The following is a 22,835-nucleotide window of genomic DNA, read 5'->3' as shown; positions in this document are numbered from 1 at the left end:
CCCTTGCAGTGCTGACAGCTGTTCAGAGCTCCATTTTGTCTATTAATGGCCTTCCCTCTTTAATGTGAAATCCCTCTGCTTCAGGAGCTCCCTCTTTTACAGATCTCAAGTAAATGTCCAACATGCCTCATCGGACTATTCATCTCTTCCGGAAGGGACTTCGGCTCCATGACAACCCAACTCTGTTGGCCGCACTGGAGTCCTCAGAGGTTGTGTATCCTGTTTACATTCTGGATAGAAAGTTCCTGATGTCGGCAATTAATATAGGAACTCTACGATGGCATTTTCTGCTGCAATCCCTTGAGGATCTGCAGAGGAATTTAACTAAACTGGGCTCTTGCTTACTGGTTATTCAAGGAGATTATGAGTCAGTTCTTCGAGATCACGTTCAAAAGTGGAACATTACCCAGGTGACTCTGGATACTGAGATTGAACCATTTTACAAAGAGATGGAGCAGACCATAAAAGTTCTAGGGGCAAAGATGGGATTTGATGTGCTTTCTTTGGTGGGCCATACTCTTTATGATGTCAGACGGTAGGTAACTGCCAAAGAGCAATTTCTCAATGGTCTTTTGTTTGTTTGGCTTTAACAAATAGTAGTGGGAAATGGCTAGTCAGTCTGATTCTTTTATCTCTGCAGTTCTCAACCAGGGGCTTGACTCTAGGGGCAACTTGAAGGTTTCCTGGGGGAGGGGGAGCGGACAGTGACTGTTATTTCCAAAGTCTGTTATATTGAGGTCTGTTAAATCGAGGGTTTACTGTATTTCAATCCTTTATATAATCTATTATTTAAAAAAAAAATCTGAATCATCAGGGAAGGATGCAATTCTGTTTATTTTTACCTATTTAATCTTATTCTATCAGTGTTTATTTCTATGCATATGGGCTTTTCTAATCAGCTTAACCTTTTGCCCAAGAAAGAAATTAAAATGCAAACACCAGTCAGCTACGGTTTATGGTTTATTAAAACTGAATGACTGCACATATTGGAGATTCACTATGAATTTTGAGATCAAATTGTGTATTGTATTATTAATTAATAATTTCCTGAGTCTGTAGACACTTTCAAATGAGTAGATCTGTACATGTGAAGTGCCCTGTTGAATTCAAAGGGGTTATTTGCATGCTCAAACTTATTTTCAGTAATAAGCATTTACAGGACTGGGGCCTCTGAAATTGATTGCTGGACATAAGTGCCAGCAAATGAAGGCACCATCAATGTTTTAACTTCCCCCTGGCTGCGTATGTTGATAATTTTTGGTAGATAGATTAATTGATTGGTTTTTGGCTGGTGGGCTAAATTTATGATTGCTAAGGAGGGATGGAAGTCTTCCTTAACTTCTGAAACTGTCTTGTTCTGAGTATGCAGAATTCCCTGGGCCAGCAGAGGGGCCAATTTTAGTCACTGCCATTCCCTCTGGGAGTGCTGGGCTCAACCCCCACAAAGCAAGTTGCATGACTGAGGCCTTGAGTTGTCACTGTCTTCCAAAATGAGGCTGATTTCCGCTCCACTCTTCTACACCCCACATCCCACAAAAAGGGTTGTGTGTCCTTTGCGTCCCCTATGGCCAGTAGAATTTTTTTTTTTTTTTTTTTTTTTAATTTCTGGCTAGTGCAAAGATTTTACATTGATTTTAAGATATAAAATAGCTTGGGAACCAACCTGGGTCAAATCCATTGAAATTAATAAAAACAGAGTCTTTCCAATTTGAATCCTATTCTATCTGAAAAACAGAAAAGACAACAGCAGATTCCCCACAAGGGCCCCACCTCTGCAAGTGGATCAGTACAAATGGGCCTGGACACTTGCACAGAATTCCGTTGAAATCAGGGGGGCTTTTCATGATCACATTGGACTGTGGCTCCTGTACCTGTAACCTCATAACAGGGATGTTTCATCTCTGTACTGTAGCCAGTTCATTTATCAGCTCTGGCTGCATGACTGAGTCCGGCTGCTTCGCTTTTCTACTTGATCTGTATTCATACTACAAATGGTCTTGTCTTGTTCAGGATTTTGGACATGAATGGCGGGACTCCCCCATTGACATATAAAAGATTTCTTCATATTCTCTCTGTACTTGGGGACCCTGACATGCCTGTACGAAACCTTACAGCTGAGGATTTCCAGTAAGTCACTTTCATGACACTTTTTACAGGGTTCTCTATTTTTTCCTGTTTCTCTCTTATCATGAGGGAAGGATTTGGCCACTTTAAATGACACTTTTGGATGATGTGTTGCATTATTTTAACATAATTAAATAATGGGTTGTACCTATAAAGAATGCAGCTGTGGCTAAGAGAGGTAAAATTATAATAACGTTGTTTATGTGTGACACATGGGAGTCCCAGTTGTGGACCTGGTACCCATTTTGCTAGGCACTGGGCAGACACAGACCAAAAAGACAGTGATACTTGGGTGTGTAAAAAGGGGAATATTCAGGAGTAGGGAAATGGCATTACCTCTGTATGTGACATTAGTGAGACAATTGTCGGGGTGCTGTGTTCAGCTCCAGTAGCCGCACTTTAAAAAAGTAGGTTGAAAAAAATGAAGGGGTGTCTATGTAAGTCTCACCGTGGTATCTGCACAACGTCCCACCGTGACACACATCTGTCATGTGTTGCTTAGTCTCTCGTTCTCTCCCCAGGGAAAAGCACATGCAGAGTATCATCTTGTTGCGCAGATAGTCTTTTTTAGAAAGGTACGTGTGGCTGTGTGTTCGTTAGAGGAGGCAAGAGCTCTTGGAGTGGAAGGTGGTATGGTTTGTGGTGGTCCTTATGTAGTGGGATTGAGTCACAGCTGCGGCAGGCCCTGCTGTTCACCCTGGGCGCACCACCTTCTGGCCAATGTTTCACCTGTCATCACTCCTCTCTGCTCTCTGATTCGGGACCCCCCATTGTTCCCTGGTATACGGTGTCCTCTTCGGGATGCTGCCCTCCAACAGTGCCCACCAAGCCGTTGTGCTCCCTTCCTGGGGCACCGGCAGCAGCAGTCCTCCATCAGTGCACCTGCCACTGTGGCCAACTGCAGCCCAAAGTCTAGTCTGCAGTCTGTAAAGGCCACGATTCAGTGTCACAAGGCACGGTGCGTGGGGAGGGCACAGGGCCGCCCACAACTCTGGTTCCCAGCCCAGGGACTTTGGTGGCGTCGTCGTCCTGCCCTACTTAACTTCCCCTTAATAGCTCTTGCTGTCTGGGCCCCTTCCCTAGACCCTTGCATCTCTTTGGCCCTTCTATCAAGGCCCCCAGCCTGGGGCCCTTCTCCAGCTCCCTCGAGCCTGCCCAGCACTGCTCTACCTTAAGGTGTTCTCCCTGGGAACCAGCCCTTCCCCTTTGCTGATCAGGACCCAACTGCCCTCTGCTCCGCTGAGCAGCATCTTGTAAACAGGGCTGTTCCCTGTGAGCCTCCCCCTGATTGGTTGGGCCTCTGCCCAGGCTGCGTCCATCCTGGTTTAATTCCTCCCTTACCACAATGGGGCAGCTGCCCCACTACACACCCTCCTTCTTCATTATCTCCCATGGGGTGGGGAGTTGCCCCCAACATCCCAGCTTTTTTCTCAGTTGGGCCCTAGGCTGGCTCCCTCTATAGGCTCTCCACCCCCCAGAGCAGTTGGCTTCCCTCCTTGAGGGTTTGAGTCCCCACTGTGGCCTTTCCTGCTCTTGTGGGGGTTCTCATGTCCCTTTTGGTAGCGCTCTCAGCTCCCATGTGGGTTCCCACAGTTATCTGGGGCTTCTCTGCCCCGGGCTCGCTCTCTGCCCGGACCCTAGTGTTTACCACCCACTCTTCTGGGGCAGTCTCAGACTGGGTCTGTCTCTTTGGCACTCTCCTCTCCTGTCTCTGGGTGCAATGCCTTTTTATAAGGCCCTTGGTGTGGCAGCGGAAGCACCGCCTGTGCCTTCTCTTTGCCATAGCCCTCCCACAGTCTGGTTTTGGCCCGCCCTTAGCTCCTGGTGTGGCGGGGGGGGGGGGTCCATTCTATTCTCTCAGTCTGGCCTCCAAAGAAGTTCTCTCTACTGCACAGAGAAGCTTTTCCCTGATGATGGTTAGTTCCATGCGACCAGAGGAATGGAGTTGTTGGCTGCTGTCTGTATCCCAGAGCTTTTGGCTCTTTTTGATACTGTGGACCATGCCTGGGAGTGCCCCAGAGATTAGGACTGAGACTTTAAGCTTGATTCAACATTCTATGGCAAGCCAGGATAGGCAGCAGAGGATGGATGTCTTTTCTTCCAGGTAGCTTGAGATGTTGAAGAGACGAGATGCTCAAGAGATGCCTTGCAGTGTTCTGGACTAGCTGGGTTTTCTAAGTGCTGAATGTCAAGCCCAGGTGTACTGGAGTCCAGCTGAGAAGTGACAGTCTTGAGTAACAAGCTAGGTCATGGCCCACCAGGAGGGGACAGAGTCTCCTAGCCAAGCGAGAGGCGAGGTAGTGCTGCAGCTTTGTGGCTGCTTCTGTCTGAGCACCTCACGTTACGCAAGAGTACACTAACCGTGAACTGGATTCACCACCTGGGGATATGAACCTTCAGCAAAAGGAGCCTGCAGACATGCCTGAAAATCCTGCAGAATGCTGTGCCCCCAGCAGCGCATCTGTCTTGCTCAGGTTCAGCTTCAGCCAGCTGTTCTTTATCTCTAGGCTGTTCTCATCTCAGCGCTGGGCCATCTGGGTGGTAGTGGTGTGGCAATATGTGGTGAAGGACAGGTAGGCGTGTGTATCGTCTTCATATTGCTGGCATGTTTTCTGACCAGTTCCTGCATGTCGGAGTGGTAAAACCTTGAGAGAGAACTGGTATGTGTGGCATTCTACAGGGGACAGGTCTAATAGTGGAGGTTTAATTTCCTGTCACTTCTTGTTGGGTGCATCCCTTCAGGAAGAACTGAAACCATTTTAGTGTACTCCCTTGGTCCTCTGCCAGGTGAGATAGCCGTGCCCAATGGTTGACAGTGTTGGATGCTACAGAGAGGTCCAAAAGAATGAAAAATTATGTCTGTCCTTCAGCTATTCACATAGAGTTCATCCATCTGCGCTCCTAAAATGCTTTCAGTCCCCTGTCGGGGCCTGAGACCAGTCATGATAAGTCTAGACTGTTGACCTCATTTAGATGAACTCGTAGCTGACATTTAGCTAGCTTCTCTGTGAGCTTGCTTTGGCTTGGGAAGTTTGACATGGGGTCAGAATTAGCTGGAACTGATGTAACCTTGGTGCATTTCTTCAGAGTTGATTGGTCTGAAGGAAGAAGGGAGCAACTAAGAGATGTGTTGGAATATCCATCGCTTGAAATCTTTGGCTGTCTCTTTCTAAAAGATATGCTGCAGCTAACCCGAAAATCATGGGCTTAATGCAAGAATCACTTGGTGAAAGTCTGTATCCTGGGTTTTGGGTGGGTTTCTATTGTATAATCATAGTGGTCCCTTTGGGATTTAAAATTTGTTAATTTCATTCACAAGTGATTATCATAGTTAAGGCTAAGCAGGCATTTATTTCATCACTACTGCTCTTACTGACGCAGTTGTCTGGGTTTACACTGTGTGTGTTTCACATGCACATAAATCTTACTGAGGGAACCTGAGTCAAAGAGATATGGTTTGTATTTTGTTCTGAACACAGTGAAGTTAGTGATTTGTAGGAGAGTTGCATCAAGGCAGGAAAGATGGTGTGCTGTGCAGGGGATGTGCTGCAAGGAGCTCAGCCAACCCTGACCTGAGCACTGCTCTCCTGCCTCCCTCTCTGTGCATCCTGCAGAGCTGAGACCTGCCTCTCTGTGCTCCCGCCCCAGTGCATTGGTCTGTGTCTGTTTCCACCCTTGCCACCACTCCAGGTTGAGGGAAGCACATCCCCTGCTCAAATGTGTCTTGTCGCTCATCCTGGCTTCCATGGGTCCACATCACTCTGGCCCTCTCTTGGGTTGCACCACAGTGGGTCTCCTTGTGTCCTGGCTTGGGTGCAATCCTTTGGATGGGTTTGCTCACAGGTACAGTCACGGGAGGTGAGGGAAGCATGGCCCCAAGTTTTAACCATGCGGCTGCCATCTCCTTCAGTGATCTCCCCGCCAGCATTTTTCAAGGAGGTCGCAGACTGGGACCTGACTACGTTGCACCTCTTGCACTGGCAGCTTTGCCCTGTGCCGTAATTAAAGAGGAAACAGGCGAGATCTTCCTCTCTCCCTCCACTTGTCAGGTTCTCTCTTTGAAGGGGCCTCTCTTTAAATTAGGAGATGTCAGCCTCCTCCTGAACTGGGCCAGGGTGAGCGTTACCTGGCGCCTCACCCTGAGGATTTGGATCTCCCCCAAGAGAGCCAATCCCCCTGGCAGGGAGGAGAGACCGAGGGGCTGAAGCGACTAGAACAACACTTGAAAAATCAGGTGAGTCTCACGTTCAACATTGCCCCTTCCTTTTGCTCTTGCTGTGCATACTCACAAGGAGGTCATGGCCCTTAGCCCTGCTGCAGGTGGCTGGGTCTGATCCCAGCAGGCAGAGATCACTCAGCACCTTTCTTCATCCCAACTCTTGGCGCCTGCAGGGCACATCCTTTGGCATGGGTGTATCCAAGCACAGTTCACGTCCTCTCAGCATTTCAGAAGCCACTGGCTAGGCTAAGTGGCAAAGAGCTGTAGTTTGGTACAGTCATACCCAAGGGGTACTCTTACAGACTTAGAATACTCCTCAAAAAGAGTCGGGGAGCATGAGCTTTTGGGTGTCCAGGGAATGAGAAGCAGCCCGGTCTCTGGCCTCACACAAAAGGCTGATGTCTGTGGAGAACTAAGTATTCTAGGTGGAGCTTTCTTTGCCTTTGATGCTGGATTTGACAGGGCCACACTAACACAGATTTTGTTGCTGTCCTTGGATTTCAGTGCACTGAGTAGCCTTTAATTCACAACACGGAGCTGGCAGTTTAAACTCTTAAATTTGCTGGTCACTAAAAATTGTGGATGTAATAAAGACACTGGTCTTATGGCTCATTACAGCAGCCTGTAACCTCTTGTCCTTGCATGCAGAGGTGTTAATTTCCCACTTCACCTTGAATGATCTTGTGTAACATGTTAAGTCCTTGTGTGTAACAGTCGGTGTCGCCTTGTGCTTAGCTGGGACACACGAGCGCCTTTCCAGACCAGAAGAGCTGTAGCCATGCTAGTCCCGGCGTCCTTCCCCAGCAGAAGTTGGTCCAGTAAAAGATATTACCTCACTCATCTTGTCTCTCCAGTATGCCGGGACCAGCATGGCTACAGCACACTGCAAACAATTATTAACACACACATTTTGAAATTATTCTGATGGTGATTGGGCTACTGACTGAAAGTAGGGACCTCACATGCCACCTATGAGTGCAAACAGAAGCAAACCTCTGTGTTGGATTAGATGGGCTTATCTCTCAGGCACCCCATGGATTCTTGTAACAGGCTGTAAATCATCATCCTCTCGGCAGGTGAGGATCATGCTGGAAAATGGCATTTGCTGATTCACTATTGCAGAGGGCAAACACCAGCCAGCCAAGCCTGAGGGGAAGACACGGGTTACATTTGGTATTTCAATTTAATCTGAGCGTTTTTTCCCATGCATAGTGCCCAACTCCAGGAAGGGGTTAAGTTTCTTGACCTGTCCCAACTTGTGTGGCCGGTGTTCAGAGTAGAGTCAGGAAATCTCTTCCCCCAGTTCTTTTCTTTTTCATTAACCGGATGTACTTTGTGTGGGTCTGTCTAAAATTGCTGCTTCTTTTTCTTTTCTAGGGCTGGGTAGCAAACTTTACTAAACCCAAAACAGTTCCAAATTCTTTGCTTCCAAGTACTACAGGACTGAGTCCCTATTTCAGCTTGGGTTGTTTGTCAGTTCGAAGCTTTTTCTATAGATTATCAAACATTTATGCTCAGGTAAGGAAATACGGTGTGAAAATCAAGCAAACACAATGGTTATCTAACCCAGGGGTGTCTGATACATGGTCCATGGGCCAGAATCTGGCTTGTGGAGCCTTTTTATCTGGCCTGCTAAGCTGGTAGCAGCACCATTTTTAAAAGGTGGCTGGGTGTCTAAGGCTGTAGGGGGTTTAAGCCTGGAGACAGTTTGGGGGCTATGAAGGGTTAAGCCTGAGTGGTGGGAGTTGTGGCGGTTTGGGGATCTTTTGTGTTCAGCCCCTGGAACAAGTAAAAAATGGCTGTGTGACCTCCGATGAAAAAAGGTTGGACACCCCGACTGCAGAGCTCGTCTTCTCAGCAACAGCTGTATTAACACTTCAAAGTGGCTTGATAAAGTGTTTGAAATGTTACCCTTTAGCCAATAAAAGCCTTGCCCAGGCTAGGATTTCAAGGTGGATGTCAGCTTTGTCACCTAGCTCCATCTAATTAACACTTGCTAAATTTGTAGCCAAGACAAAGCATTTGTCCTTTGGCACAGGCTGGGGCTGTGGTAGGGGAAGGTGGAGGAGTCTAGGCTGTAATTCAACTAACTAAAATGAGCTCAAGGTACCATCCCAGAGTTCAGTGGTGTTTTCAGTTAAAGGTCAAGCTATTCAACATAAAATTGTCCTCCTTTGCAAAGCTTAAATCTTGTATATGCAAAAGTGTCTGGTTTCCATATGTGTATAACTCAAAATCATATGTACAGAATGTGTACAAGCCTTAAGAAGGAATTGCTGTTGAGAACAAAGATGGAAAATGTCAGCTTATGTGTAGACTGTTTCATGGTCTGTGTGGGCTCAGAGATTCATTTTTGGGGATCCATTTGCAGGAAAGAGATGACAATGTTTTATTAACGTACAACAGGGTATGATTGGGTGTGATCACAGAAGACCCCTAGGGATGTTCCCCAGTGTGCTGATCAACGCCTTCTTGGTCTCAGGGGATCATCACCACCCTGTCCTGCTGGGTGGATCCTCTAGTTTCCGCAGCTAAGGCACAGAGTTGGGGTTACTGACCCCTGCATAGCAGAGCAGACACTGATTTACTTCATTGTGGGAGAACGCAGCTTTAGGGCACAGCACCCAGGAAACCAACTCCCAGAAGGGATCAAAACCTGAAATAAGTTTTGCACAAAGAGGGCTCATTGGGTAAGCCCCCTTTATCAGCGATAGGGAGATATATACAGCTGTCTAAGAGAGTTGAAGTCTGTGTAATATACAAAGCATCTGGGCATTGTTGGCACATGATGGCATATATGATGTTAGTTGAGGAACATGAGAATGTGCCTGTGATTCTGTGAATAACCTGGTTAGGTCCAGTGATGGTATCTCCAGAATAGATATGTGGACAAAGCTGGCAACGGGCTTTGTTGCAAGGAAAAGTTCCAGGACTGGTGTTCCTGCGGTATAGACTGTGGTTGGTAGTGAGAATCCTCATAAGGTTGTGAGGTTGTCTGTAGGAGAGAACAGGCCTGTCACCTGTGCCTTAAATATTGAGTCTGTTCTGGTATGGCTTTGATCTGCAGAAGTGTGTCTGTCCCATGAAAGCTCATCATCTAATTATTTTGTTAGTCTTTAAAGTGCTACTAGACTTCTTTTTTGTTTTGATAGAATGTAGACTAGCACGGCCTCCTCTCTGTTACTTTATTCACAAAGTATGGGGGAGGCGTCCATCACAAGGGGTTATCATTAACTTTTTAAAAAAGGTGCAATAATTCAGTGCATGAATCTGAGCAACTATTGATATTGATGCATACCAGTAAGTGTGTGTCTGGTATAAGGGATATAATCTTAGAACACTAGATGGGAAGGGACCTCAAGAGGTCAACTTAGGTTGCATTTTTGCTGCAAGAAGAAATCCCAGTAATGAATCTATCCTGGAGGGTCATCATGTTGCAGAAATCAATCCCAGAGGATCACAGAATCATGAGTTTTAGGGATTTCAGCTCACTGTTTTGATGCTGGAAATGTTGGTTCAGACTCTGGCTCTTTGGATTCAACTATAAAATGCTGAAAAGCTAGTGTATGTTTTCAGCTGTTGTCCCTGGGTCAGGTCATCAGCTGGTGTAAATTGTTAAGGCTCAACTGAAGCCAGTGGTTCTATGTCTTTGTTACAGTCAAAGAACCACTCTTTGCCACCAGTATCACTTCAAGGACAGCTTCTGTGGAGAGAATTCTTCTATACAGTGGCATCAGCAACACCAAACTTTACCAAAATGGTGGGGAACCCCATCTGCCTTCAAATCAACTGGTATCAGGATGAGGAGCGACTCAACAAATGGAGAATGGTAATGTTCAGCATTCCCATTGGAATATAACTGATCTATTTATTTGTTGGCTATTTCTAGAGCACAACAATGTATGATGTAAAACAATGGAATAATATTTTATAAATAATCAAGACAGTGGGTACAGCATACATTTTATAGAGCATCTTTCACGCAAATCGTATCTTTAAGTACTGCAGAAAGTCAAATGCTTAGAAAAACATCGATTTCCTCAAGGTTTATATTGACCTAAGAATTGAATATAGCCCGTCCGCCTTCCAGGCACTTGAGCAAAGAGCTGGAAGCCAGGAGAACCTGAGTCCTATTCCCTCTTGTTCCCCTGACTGTTTGTAATACCCCAGTGAGAAAAGTCAGAACAGTTGAAGGAAGAAGATATCTAACAGTGTCTTAAATATTTGCTACGAAAGGAGGAGGGGACAGAAGACTGTGTTATCATTCCTGACTCACGTTCTTGCAGTTACGTTTCACCCATCACAGCTCATGGGTATTTTTTGTTTCCTGCTGACTCTTTGGAAAGTTTTCCAATCAACCAATCAAATAAAACACAGAGAGCCTAACCCACCTAAGGGGTAAACAGTGGTAAAAAATAATACCTCGCTCCAGCATTCCCTCCAGCTTTTTGCATCCATAGGCAGAATAAATTTCATTATGTGCACCCAGGCATGTGTGGAGATACACATCATCTCATAGAACTGGAAGGGACCTCGGGAGGTCATTGAGTCCAGTCCCCTGCCCTCTTGGCAGGACCAAGCACCCCTCCCCCCCGCCTTTTTTTAGTTCCTATTTGCCCCAGATCCCTAAATGGCCCCTTCAAGGATTGAAGTCACAACCCTGGGTTTAGCGGGCCAATGCTCAAAACCACTGAGCTGTCCCTTGTAGAAGGACATGCTGCCGACTTTGGGTGGCTGTGGGCGCTCTGCTGATCAGCTGAGCAGGTTGCACCTGAATCTCTCTCAGGCGGCTGCCCAGTGCTCCGCTTACAGGGAACACTGCCTCATTCCCACAGGCAAACAAAAGCCTGCTCCAGGCCCCTCAGTGCAGTGTAGCCATATAGCCACCATCAGTATGTTTATCAATTGTTGTTTTTCTTTCTCAGATTACTCAGTGAGCACTGCCTGCACCCCCAAACATAGCCACATGTCTATATCCCTGCTTTGCAGCCAGGAGGATGGGTACAGAGCAATTAAGCTTCTTTCCCAGGGCCACAGAGACACTCATCTTCATGCATGGCAGGGTGGAAACTAACCACTTGTTAGTCTACATATGTGACTTTAGCCAACTACACCCTGAAAAACAGGCTGTTTGAATCTGAACATCTTCATCACAATATGTTTGCATATTTTCATGGCCCTGATGACTTACTGCCACAGATTTAACCCTCCACAACCTTGTACCCGACATTGTCTCTGCAAACTGGTAGTGTTCCAGTTTGGTAATTTTTGATGCCTGTTTAGCACAGGTGTCTTGCAAAGTTGACAGCTGGGGTGAATCGCAGAGCTGGGGAAAAATGTGAGACAACAGCCATGCCTGCACATGCCCCTCCTTTTCAGAAGGGGCATGTAAATGACATGGATCAGAACTGGTTAATGAGGTGCTGATATGAATATTCAGTGCCTCATTAGCCCAATGACGTCCAGTCATGCTTCAAAAGTGCTGCTTTTGAAATGCAAACTGGCCATGTAGATGCAGGTGCTTTGAAATAAACCCCAGACTTTGAAATTCCCTTATTCCTAAAACAAATGATGTGGAGATGGGATCCGAGTGTGGGTATTCTACAATGCAGGTGAATGCCCAACCCTCCCGCTGAAGCGGTTCCATTTTGTATAAATAGTCATTGGAGTCGGTATGTGAACTTGGATCTCCCCCAGCCTAGGAGAGTGGCCTAACCACTAGGCTCTAATCTCATTCTTACTCTCGTTCCCTGGCCCATTGCTCTAGAATATCTTGTATCCCAGTGACTAGGTCACATTCCGTTGTGAACAGGGGTTACACATTGCGCCCATAGTGCCTGATCCTCTGACAAAGGGATTGGTCTCTATAAAGAACAGGCAAGAGAGAAGAAGCAATTGAGGGAGGTAAAGGAGGGACTGAAGCACCATGCACACTGAGCAGGAGGACTGAAATCTTCTGGGTGTTTTAGGCACAGACGGGCTTTCCATGGATTGATGCTATCATGACTCAGCTTCATCAGGAAGGCTGGATTCACCATCTTGCTCGACATGCTGTTGCCTGCTTCCTGACTCGAGGAGACCTCTGGATCAGCTGGGAAGAGGGCATGAAGGTTTGTCGTCTTTTCTTTCACTGATCATTGGCTTGTTCTGAAAAGTGCATTAAGGAAGTGGCTGTGAGAGGCAAATCTGGAAGCTTTGAACAATCCCAGAACTATAGGACTGGAAGGGACCTTGAGAGGTCATCTAGTCTAGTCTTCTGCACCCTGGCAGTTTTAGTGTGCCATGCAGCAGTGGTAACATTAGAAGCATTATAGGATTTTTAATGTAATAGTGCTTCGGTCCGGGCTGTGTTGTGCTGGATGTTGTACGGGCACGTGAATCCTGAGAGGCAGTTCCTGCCCCGCAGAGTGAATAATCTAAACAAGTAGATAGCGATTGGGAGGGGAAAGAGCAGCACAAAGAGAAGTTGTTGGCCAAGAGCAGAGCCAAATTATCCTGACTCCTGGGATAGAAATCCAAACTCCAGCTTGCTAACTGCAAGAGACAAATCCATTGACACAGTCACCGTCCCCACCTATGCCTCCTAACCAGGGCCTAGGTTCCTGTAAGTCATTCCTGTGCCATAATCTGCTCAGCATGACTTTTTCCGAGTAATCTACCCCAAGTAGTTGCCAGCATCCCCGGCTTTTAAAGGGATAGCATACTATTTCAGCGCCTCGCTAACAACTGCTTTTGCCTTTATTTTCCGCACCTGCATTCTTTATTTTCTTGCTGTGTAGGTTAGTTCCCAACTCCCAAGATGCAGCATTTTCTCTCCTTTCATTTCTCATGACATACAGGTGTTTGAAGAGATGCTGTTAGACGCAGATTACAGCATTAATGCAGGAAACTGGATGTGGCTGTCAGCCAGCGCTTTCTTCCATCAGTACACACGCATTTTCTGCCCTGTCCGCTTTGGCAAACGCACAGATCCAGAAGGGCAGTATATCCGGTAAGAAGACACACTATACAACAACATCTTTACTATTCTGGTTACTTATTTGATCCTGGTTTCTTTAATATTTGAGTAACTTGCAGTCTTAACTATTGTTATTCTGTAGTCCAGCAGGGTAGGTCAGAGCTGTTATCCCTGTTTTACAGATGGGGCACAGATCAGGTAAGGGACTTGCCCAAGGTCATACAGGAAGCGTGTGGTAGACCAGGATATCAAGTGTGTCTCCCCCCCCCGTCAAGCTCTAACTGCTGGGACATCCTTCTTCTCTGTGTAATAGTTTATCAATCCCTACCCTGCTTTCTGGTCCTGCCCACGTGTGTTCACGCAGAAGCCTGGACAAGGACTCAGGTACACTGGGTTTTATTCCTGTTCGTGTCACTGGACCACTAGATGATTTGGACAAGCCACTTTTCACCTCATTTGCCACATCTGTAAAATGGGGATTCATGATCCTGATTGCCTTTGCAAAACACTTAGAGAACTACTGTTGAAAAGCACTGTAGATTGTTAGTATCTCATCATTGCTAATGAAGATATTGATTAGGTTCATATTTAAGTATTTGGCAGTTTTACATGAGACTTCAATAAAAACAGGATGGGGAGCTTAGTAGGTATCTGTGTCTAAGTACACATGCTTTTTTTCCTTGCTGCCCCCTAAGCTCTGATTCAGTTAGAGCTGTCCAAACAAATACCGCCCAGAGGCACATGCTGAAATATCAGTATGGTTGCTTAGCACTCTTGGAGCCCCTACGTAGAGATACACCAGAATTTGCCTACAGAATTTAAATATTAAATATGTTTTTGTTTGGTTTGGTTATTTTTGTAGAAAGTACCTCCCAGTGCTAACGAACTTTCCTTCCAAGTACATCTACGAGCCTTGGACAGCACCAGAAGAGGCACAGAAGCAGGCAGGATGCATTATAGGTAATTTGGTGGTGGTGATAAGAATGTTGCTACCATGAAATAGGTATTTGTTTGAAATGAAAATGTCACATTTTGAACAAGGATTTACTTCCTAAAATGGATTAGCTTAACGTGTTTGGTTGTGTTGTCTCTCAGATAAAGATGCTTCATTATTACAAACTGCCACATGTCCTCAGGATCTGCTGTGTCTTCATATTGTCTGTTGTGCCAAACCTAGTGCAGTTCCTCAGGTTGTTTGTGTGTCAGATATACTCACATGGCCCCCATTGCGTGGTATCTGAATGCCTCACAGTATTTAATGTAGCATTTCTCCACTGCTGTGAGGCAGAGATATGCTGTTAGCCCCATTTTACAGATGAGGAATTGAGGCCCAGAGAGAGAGAGCACCCAGTCTCACGCAGGAAATCTGGGATGGAGCTTGGCACTGAATCTACTACTTCCAATCTAAGGGTAACTCTCTGACCACCCTACCTCTCAGTATGCTGCCAGACATTACCTTCTGGTGTCTTCACAACGGGATAGAGAGATGGGGCTGGAGGGCACTGGGAACTTGTAACGGTGTTTGCATGGTGAAAACTTGCTGAGATTGCAACTCAAAAGCAAAAAGTCAATGGTAAAATTGCTATTGAGTCAGGATTTTGCTGTGTGTCTGTATTAGAGGAATGAACTAGTGAGAAGAAAGGTAGCTGAGTGGTTAGGGCAGTTGCCCATGACATGAGACACCTTGGTTCAAGTCCCTGTTCCTCAGGGTTCTTCTTTGATCTTAGGAAGGTCATTTAGCCCTTCTATGTGTGAACTATGGGCAAAATGTTCAGAGAAATGGGTCTGTCTGACGCAAGCTCATCACCTAGTAGATTATTTTATTAGTGTTAAAAGTGCTACAGGACTGCTTTTTTACAGGCAAATTGGAATTTCCTGAGTCCATAGGGGTGTTGTGCTGATTCATACATTGCAGATACTAAGATGCTATGGAAATAAGGACCAATAAGTAGCTTAGCTAGATAGGTGACAAGCAAGCCTGCTGTGATTGTGCCAGTAGCATCCTCTCTGAGTGTTTGAGTAAGGACGCCACAGACCAAAGCAAAGCATAACTGACTTTGATCACTGAACAACTCAGGTATTTCAAAGTCCAGCAAAGAATAGCTATTACTTGTCCACTCTCTCTGTGATTTTATGTGTCCCCTTTCCTACTTATTGATGTGGCTGTAATGCCAAACTCAACAATGAGCTTTCCTAAGCAATCCCCTGTGCCAAGGAACGCTGAAACCAGTGCTGAGATGCACCCCAGCCCCTGAGCCCCTTTGGAGTATTCCTTTGTAGTGTGCATTCCCAGAGTCATCGCATCTGATGTCCCCAAGGGAACAGTGCACACGCCAGTTTGTCTGGTCCAACTCAAGATCAGCATCTTGCTTAAGATCACAGCACTGAGATATAATGGAAGTGAAAATAAGGATAAGTGTGTTACTAAAGATTCAGGGGGATAGTGAGTAAGGATAATGGAAACAAAACATATAAAACAAAATCATAGAGTGCTTTCTGGAGACTAAACTTAACAGGCTAAACTCCTGTGTAAAAATGTGTAACTTTTGGGAGTAAAATCATGTCACTAGGGCAACATTTCAACTGAGATTAGCTGTGATCCCATTTTCATGAATGTAAATGTACTGCCCATTTACTTTCAAGGTGTAGGATAATGGGATTTCTTTTTTGTTTCTCACAAAAAGTCCAGCAAAAATTGATACATATCTCAAGATAATCCTCTGCTGTGTTTTTTTTACCTGTTAGTTCTTTTCTGAAATCCTTAGTCCTTCATCTGCATTCAGTTTAGACAGGTGATGGGAAATGGAAATTAAGTATTGAATGAGACAGTACTTAATTTACATTTCAGCAGAGAGCTACGTGAATAAACATTCCTTGTCTGACAAAAGATCTGATTGTCAACTCTGACTTTTACAGATTTTAAAACATAATTTCAGTGTGTAGACACTGCTCCTTGGGCTTGTCTACACTACCACCTTCCTTCGAAGGAAGGATGGTAATTAGGGTGTTGGGACTTTACTAATGAAATGCTGCTGTGCATAGGCAGCACTTCATTAAGTAAATTTCCCCCTGCCACAACTCTGAAGTTTTAAACTTCAAAGTACCGGTACGCGTCTCGCTGCAGCACACCCGCTGGTACTTCAAAGTGCTGGGGCTGTTGCTGAAAAAACAAGATCCTTGGAGAGACATGGGTTCAAAAGCAGGAGTGATGGTGGCAAGGCACCAGCTGTGGAGGAGAGACTACCAAGCTGAGCTAATGCCCTGGATAACCAGCAGGAGGTGCCAGAGTGGTGAGCAAACTCGGTTACATGCCTATAATAATATTATGGATATGACTTCATCTCTTAACATGTAAGGGGACTTTGAAGTTGCCCCAGCACTTCGAAGTACTGGCGGGTGCGCTGCGGCTAGACACGTGCCAGTACTTCAAAGTTTAAAACTTCAGAGTTGCGTGGGGGGCGGGATTTGCTTAATGAAGTGCTGCCTATGCATGGCAGCACTTCATTAGTAAACTCCCAACACCCTAATTACCATCCTTCCTTCAAAGGAAGGTGGTAGTGTAGACACAGCCCTTAAGTAGTAACAGTATATAGTTTCACAAAGGTGTTAATAATTAGTGGGACCCTGGCTTTCATTTAAGACCTCACACAACATTAATTGGTGAATCAGAATGTGCATATCCATAATCAGGGTATTCCTTTAACCCCCTTGCCACTTGGCATCAAGAAGTTCCTGGGTCACAGTAATGTCTTCTGAGTTCCGGTTATCGTATTATCTCCCCCCTCATGCAAAAGACTTGCACAAACTTCAGAATTCCGTGGCGCATAGACCCTTTGCACAGGGGTACATTTTATTCCCAGCTTTCCAGGCCTTATTATTTGTCATTCTGGTGGAGAGTAATAAATAAAAAGGTGTGGATGTTTTCATTGCTGGTGCAAAGCCATTTGAAAAGGCAATGTTTAAGGAAATCACATTTGTAGAAATGTTTGCCTGTATTTTGTATCAGGTCAGGATTACCCTCTCCCTATGGTAAACCACAAAGAAGCCAGTGACCGTAACTTGCAGCTCATGAAACAGGTCAGAGAAGAACAGTATGGAACCGCACAGCTCACAAGAGGTAAGATAAGCTAAGAAACTATACCTTGTGTGATTGCAATGCAAGCACTAGCTATGGCTGTGAATTGAAGTGTGCTCATTCGGTGTCACTGGAATTGTGCAGATAACTGATCATTAGAGCCCTGCACAAAAATTTGGATTTTCAGCCAATTGTATAATTAACTTGTATCCAACCAGTGATCTGCACTACACCTTTTATATATACCCATATCTACAGCAGCTCCCACTCTCACTGTTATGGCTCTGTGCAGATACAATATTTGGACATGCAGCTGATGCACGACTCGCAAAGTTGGTAAACTATACAGCCATTTGCAGATATCTGCAGCTGTAGAGAGGGTAGGGCAGATTTACAAGGCTCTTCTGATCATAAAAAGCCCTGTTAGCCACCGTGGTGTGTATTGTTTGATCCCAGCTGGTGTCGTCTTTAGAAATAGTTTTAATAATTATTAGTGTAAACAGTTCTTTCTTTGAAATGCCAGATGTGTACCGGTTGTTTTTAATACCATGTACATTTTAATATGCATTGTGATGGGGCGGCTGAACCTCACCAGAAGAAAGGGGTCAAGAGAGGCTGTGCCAGAGGCAGCCAGTCTGAGAGGGGATGAAGGGAGTAACCAGTGAGGGCCAAGTAGGCCCATATGAAGAGGAAGGCCAGGAAGGAAGAACTGTGTCTCTAGAGGAGTAAGAGAACTACCAGCACCCTGGACCCAGCATTGCTGCAGCAGGGCCCGAAGAAGCGAGAGACAGCTGGGGTTCACAGATTGAGGCCCTGAAACCAGGGCAAAGAGGGAGCTGGGAGCCCTATGAGTGGAAGCCCTGCAGTAATGGACTGCAGTTGACTGCTGAAGGGAAGTGGCTGCACAGCGGGATGCAAGTCACCCAGAAGTGAGAAGCACAGTGTGTGGCACCGTTTGTTGCTGGAAAAAACAAGATCCTTGGAGAGACATGGGTTCAAGAGCAGGAGTGACGGTGGCAAGGCAGCAGCTGTGGAGGAGAGACTACCAAGCTGAGCTAATTCCCAGCAGGAGGCACCAAAGTGGTGAGCAAACTCGGTTACACGCCTATAGTAATATTATGGATTTGACTTCATCTCTTAATATGGAAGACATTTAAAAGAGATTTGCAAATGAGTTTCTAAATCTGTACCTGGTTGTATGCTCTAAACCTACCTTTCTGCTTCCAGGACTTGATTCAGCAAGGTGCACTTAATGTCCCTTCTCACCTGCTCAGGAGAGCGCAATGTATTGCAGATTGTCACAGTTCAGAGCAACCGCACCTGTGATCCAGCCAGAGCACCCCCTTGTAGATGTCTGGTTCCTCAGCAGACCCCTCCTTTGGGTGGAGATAAATGCTGCTCTCACTTGTGACTGACCATTGTGCCATCACTGTTCTGCATCTTCATCACCATGACCCTTCATCTCATTGATGGCAAGCTTCCAGATGGTGTGAAGATTTGTCTGTAGAATGAGTGAGAAGATTTTCAGTCTCAGGAGACTGAAAGCTAAAAGCAAGACCTCCACAACCTCGATCATGGCGCTCCAGTACGCAGATGACAATATGGTTATTGTTCTTTCTCCCCCAGCCCTTCAGACCATCTTAAGCGCCTTCACTGAAGCATACGAAAATCTTGACCTCACACTGAACATCAAAAAGACTGAGGTGCTCCTCCAGCCTTCATCGACCGGACAATCTCATGCACCTTCTATTGAAGTCAATGGAGAACTGCTGAAAAATGTGGCACACTTCCCATATTTTGGAAGTCATCTTTCCACTAAAGTCAACATTTATGCAGAAATCCAGCATCGTCTGAGTCATGCACATCTGGTTTCGCCCACCTCGGACAAAGGGTTTTCAAGAATTGGGACATCTATCCCAAGACGAAGCTCCTTGTATATCGTGCAATGGTTGTTCCAAAGCTACTGTATGCACGTGAAACCTGGACAACATACAAGCGTCATTCGAAGGCACTCGAACAACACCATCAACACTGCCTCAGGACAATCCTAAACATCTCTTGGGAGGATAGGCACACAAACACTAGCATCCTGGAAGAGTTTAACATGACCAGCATTGAAGCCATTATCATTCATCAACAACTTTGTTGGACTGGTCATGTGGTTCAGATGTCTAATCAGTGCCTCCCAAAACAGATTCTGCTTTCCGAGTTGGAAAAAGGACAGAGGAGTGTTGGGGGACAGTAGAAGCAATATACGGACATGCTGAAGGCATGCATGAAAGTGCAGCCTCAGTGTCAACGCTTGGGAGAGAACCTTGCCCAAGACTGTCCCTGCTGGAGAGCAGTAATCCATGAGGGGGCAGCACAGTTTGAGAGGTTCCCATGCAGTGCAGACGAGAAAAGGCAGAGAAGAAGAAAACAGCATCAAAAACGGCCCTCCGCCCCTCCAACAGCTACCAACACATGCCCCTTCTGTGATAAGACCTGCGGCTCCAGAATTGGGCTGATCAGCCATCAACAGACTCACATATAGGAGGATGACATGAAGACGTCCCACTCATTATTGAGTGACTCCCGAGAGAGAGAATATTGATAGCAATACGACCTTGGCAGGTGTTAGGTTTAACACTAACAGAATTGCTGAGTACATCTGCTTTTTAAAGACTTGTGTTTCAGGGGGCTGCAGTAGAACTAAAGAGCCTGTAGTGCAGGGCCTGGGAAAACATTCCCAGATCCCTGCCTGGTCCACCTCAGAAAAGCCAGCTGTGGGGCCCTGTTTGTGAACAGCAGGGAGCCAGGGGGTGGGGAGAGCTGGGGAGCAGAGAGGCTTTGTGCGCTGCCCCCACCCCCAGTAGAATCTAGCAGCTCTCCTTGGGCAGTTTCCATCAGTGGGAGCTGCCTGTTTGAAGAACAGGCAGCATGCAAAGGACCCCTTCCTTGCCTTTCCTTGGGCTCGCAGCTGTTCACAGCTGCACAGGGCCCTGCAGCCAGCTGATGAGAGTGGCATACTGGGGCATGGAAGGCAGGGAGCCTGCTGGGCTGCTGGCTTGCAGTCACCCTGGAAAGCATCTCCTGGCAAGAGTCTGCCTCTGGCACCACATACTCCTCTTCTCTCCAACTCTCTGCCCCACACTAATGTATCTCTACCCCCTCCCAAGTCCTGCACCCCAACCCCCTGCCCTAGGTCACAACCTGCTTCTGGACACCCCTCTAGTTCACACCCCAAACCCCTGCATCCCTCCTGCACACCAGTCCCTTACCCAAAGCTGTCTCCTGCACCCCACCTCCATGCCAAACCCTGCTCCTCCTCCATTAATATCCTGGTAGAGTGCAGCCCTTGATCACTTACCAAATTCTTGGAGTGGCCCCCGTCTAAAATTATTGCCCACCCCTGCTTTAGTGAAGGATGAAGAACTTGGAGCTTTATCATTGACTGTACAGTTATAAAACTCCATCCAGCTTTTTTGTTGAATATATTAAAAATATCATTTTATTCTAGGTATTAGAATATCTTGCCAGTAGATAAATCTTTCCCCTCCTGTGCCAGGTTTACTGGGGAATTAATTTCCTACTGCTGGGGAAACCCATAAATTTCCTTGTTTTTAAATTTATGTTTAGCATAGATCAACTCTGTCCTTAATACAGAGTCAGATTTTACCAAAGTAGAAATTAGTCCCATCTTGCTGAATGGTAAATCAGTGAGTCTGAATGCAGGAATGTCTATTTAGAGCCAAAAGGTAAAAATTTCCCCTAGCTCAGAGATGCTCCAGATGAGCCATCAGAAAGACAATTTTGTATTAGATATCTTAGATTATGGTTCTAGTTTAAAACTTGACTGCAAAAATGGCTTCATCTTATTCAGCTGATCAGCTTCTTATGTATGTCAGTGCCTCTGCGTAGGTTATTCCAGCTAATGGCTAGAGCAGGGCTGGGAAAGCTTTTTTTGATGCAGGCCACACACCAGCGAGAAGGGAAAAACCAAAACCAAAACAGCAGACCCTGATATACCTCACTGACCTGGCCCCCAACAAGCAAAAACAACAAACAAATCGAACAAAATAAACCCCTTCCTGACTTGGCTCAGGAGCCCGGGGTGGGGTGTGTACTGCAGCTTTGGACATCCAAGCCTGAGTTGGAATGGCTTAGGCCAGTGTGGGAGTGGGGGTGCCAAGGTTCTGGGCTGCCAGTGCTTGTACAGCAGCCTGAGGAAGGGCATCAAGACTTGCTGCAGGCTGGATTGAAGTAAACCAGAGGTGGATCTGGCCTGGAGGCCGTATGTTCCCCACCCCTGTGCTAGAGGGAGCTTGGCAACCATTTATGCACGTTCAGCAAGTGATGGGGACAGAAGATCTGCCATTTGCCTTCTGGTATGCTCCCTCAGACCTGAGCTCTGTGGTCTACAAATATTGGGCATCCCCCAGAATCTTCTCAGACATTGTACTAGAGTAGCTATTCCGCTGAATTGGTTAAGTATCACAGCAGGTCAGATACAGGGCAACATGTAGCATTGATGTGATTCAGTGTGGTAAATCACCTTTGAACTCAGCAAGGGAGGATATTTTAGCTTAGAGGAAACTCTTCTTTGAGAAAGTTCTCAAAAAGAGATTGTTACAGAAAAGCCTTTGACAGAGTTGAGTGGAGTTAATCTTACAATATTAAATCTGTAATTCCAAACATAGCAAAACAAGGGTAGTCAGAACAGATACTGTGTAGTCATGTCTGAGAGATCTTCTGAAACCCCCTTGTGCCCTGCACCATTCACATTCAAGAAATAGAAGATGAACATTTTTAATCAAATTATTCTAATTCCTTCATATGACACAAGCCTCGGGTTTTTTCTTCTTAATAATTTTCTCAACATTGTAACTGTGAGTGTGCCATTTCTGATTGTAGATCAGAATATATCATACTTAACTAATGAGATTCAGTGAAAGATGCTAAGTTGATGTAAATCTGCATATCTTGTTTGAAGTGGAACTCCCTGGATATGGGAAATGCACTTTGTGTAGGTAAATGAGGTGCTTATGCTCTGAATGTGATATATTGGATAAAGAAACCTGAACCACAAAAACTGTCTGGGAGACTTCTCTGGGTACTCCATATGCAAGATCAGGGCCTTGAAAGCACAATATTTGTTTAATTTCTTTTGAGGTTTGATTGAAAAATCATAACTGAAGAAACAAATGTGTATTGAAGGGAATCACACGTTGGAGAGCTTACACAGTATACCTGAGACTGCACGTAGTTGGGAGATGTGTAAAGCTGTAATACAGCTGGTAAATCTAAACAGCGAATTAATGAACAGCTGGAACAGGGAAATAGAAGTTCTTGATCATAGGCTTCTCTCTTGGATCATCTTTTCTGAAGATGAGTCCATTGCTTCTCACACAGAAATTTGTGTTTATTTTATTCTTGGGTAATTACATGTTTCCTGTGGTCATGGGAAGCAGAAAGGTTCT

General features: G+C 45.7%; 1 protein-coding gene across 6 annotated transcripts in view; it reads left to right on the top strand.

Moving 5' to 3' along the window:
• The window catches only part of LOC142002002 (cryptochrome-1-like), a 32,968-nt gene that overhangs the window by 3,526 nt on the left and 6,607 nt on the right, over positions 1–22,835 (top strand). For all 6 annotated transcript variants that reach the window (XM_074977736.1, XM_074977732.1, XM_074977734.1 and 3 more), the window contains 9 exons: positions 103–535; positions 2,011–2,127; positions 6,208–6,358; positions 7,721–7,861; positions 10,002–10,172; positions 12,313–12,453; positions 13,183–13,334; positions 14,164–14,261; positions 17,308–17,418. In XM_074977736.1, the coding sequence (XP_074833837.1) occupies positions 114–535; positions 2,011–2,127; positions 6,208–6,358; positions 7,721–7,861; positions 10,002–10,172; positions 12,313–12,453; positions 13,183–13,334; positions 14,164–14,261; positions 17,308–17,418 (1,504 nt within the window). In that variant the 5' untranslated portion in view covers positions 103–113. The remainder of the gene's footprint in view (positions 1–102; positions 536–2,010; positions 2,128–6,207; positions 6,359–7,720; positions 7,862–10,001; positions 10,173–12,312; positions 12,454–13,182; positions 13,335–14,163; positions 14,262–17,307; positions 17,419–22,835) is intronic.

The sequence above is a fragment of the Carettochelys insculpta genome, chromosome 26, assembly GCF_033958435.1.
Source record: "Carettochelys insculpta isolate YL-2023 chromosome 26, ASM3395843v1, whole genome shotgun sequence".
Lineage (NCBI taxonomy): Eukaryota > Metazoa > Chordata > Testudines > Carettochelyidae > Carettochelys > Carettochelys insculpta.
Note: the sequence above shows the minus strand (reverse complement) of the source record. Positions and strands in the feature narration are given on the sequence as shown.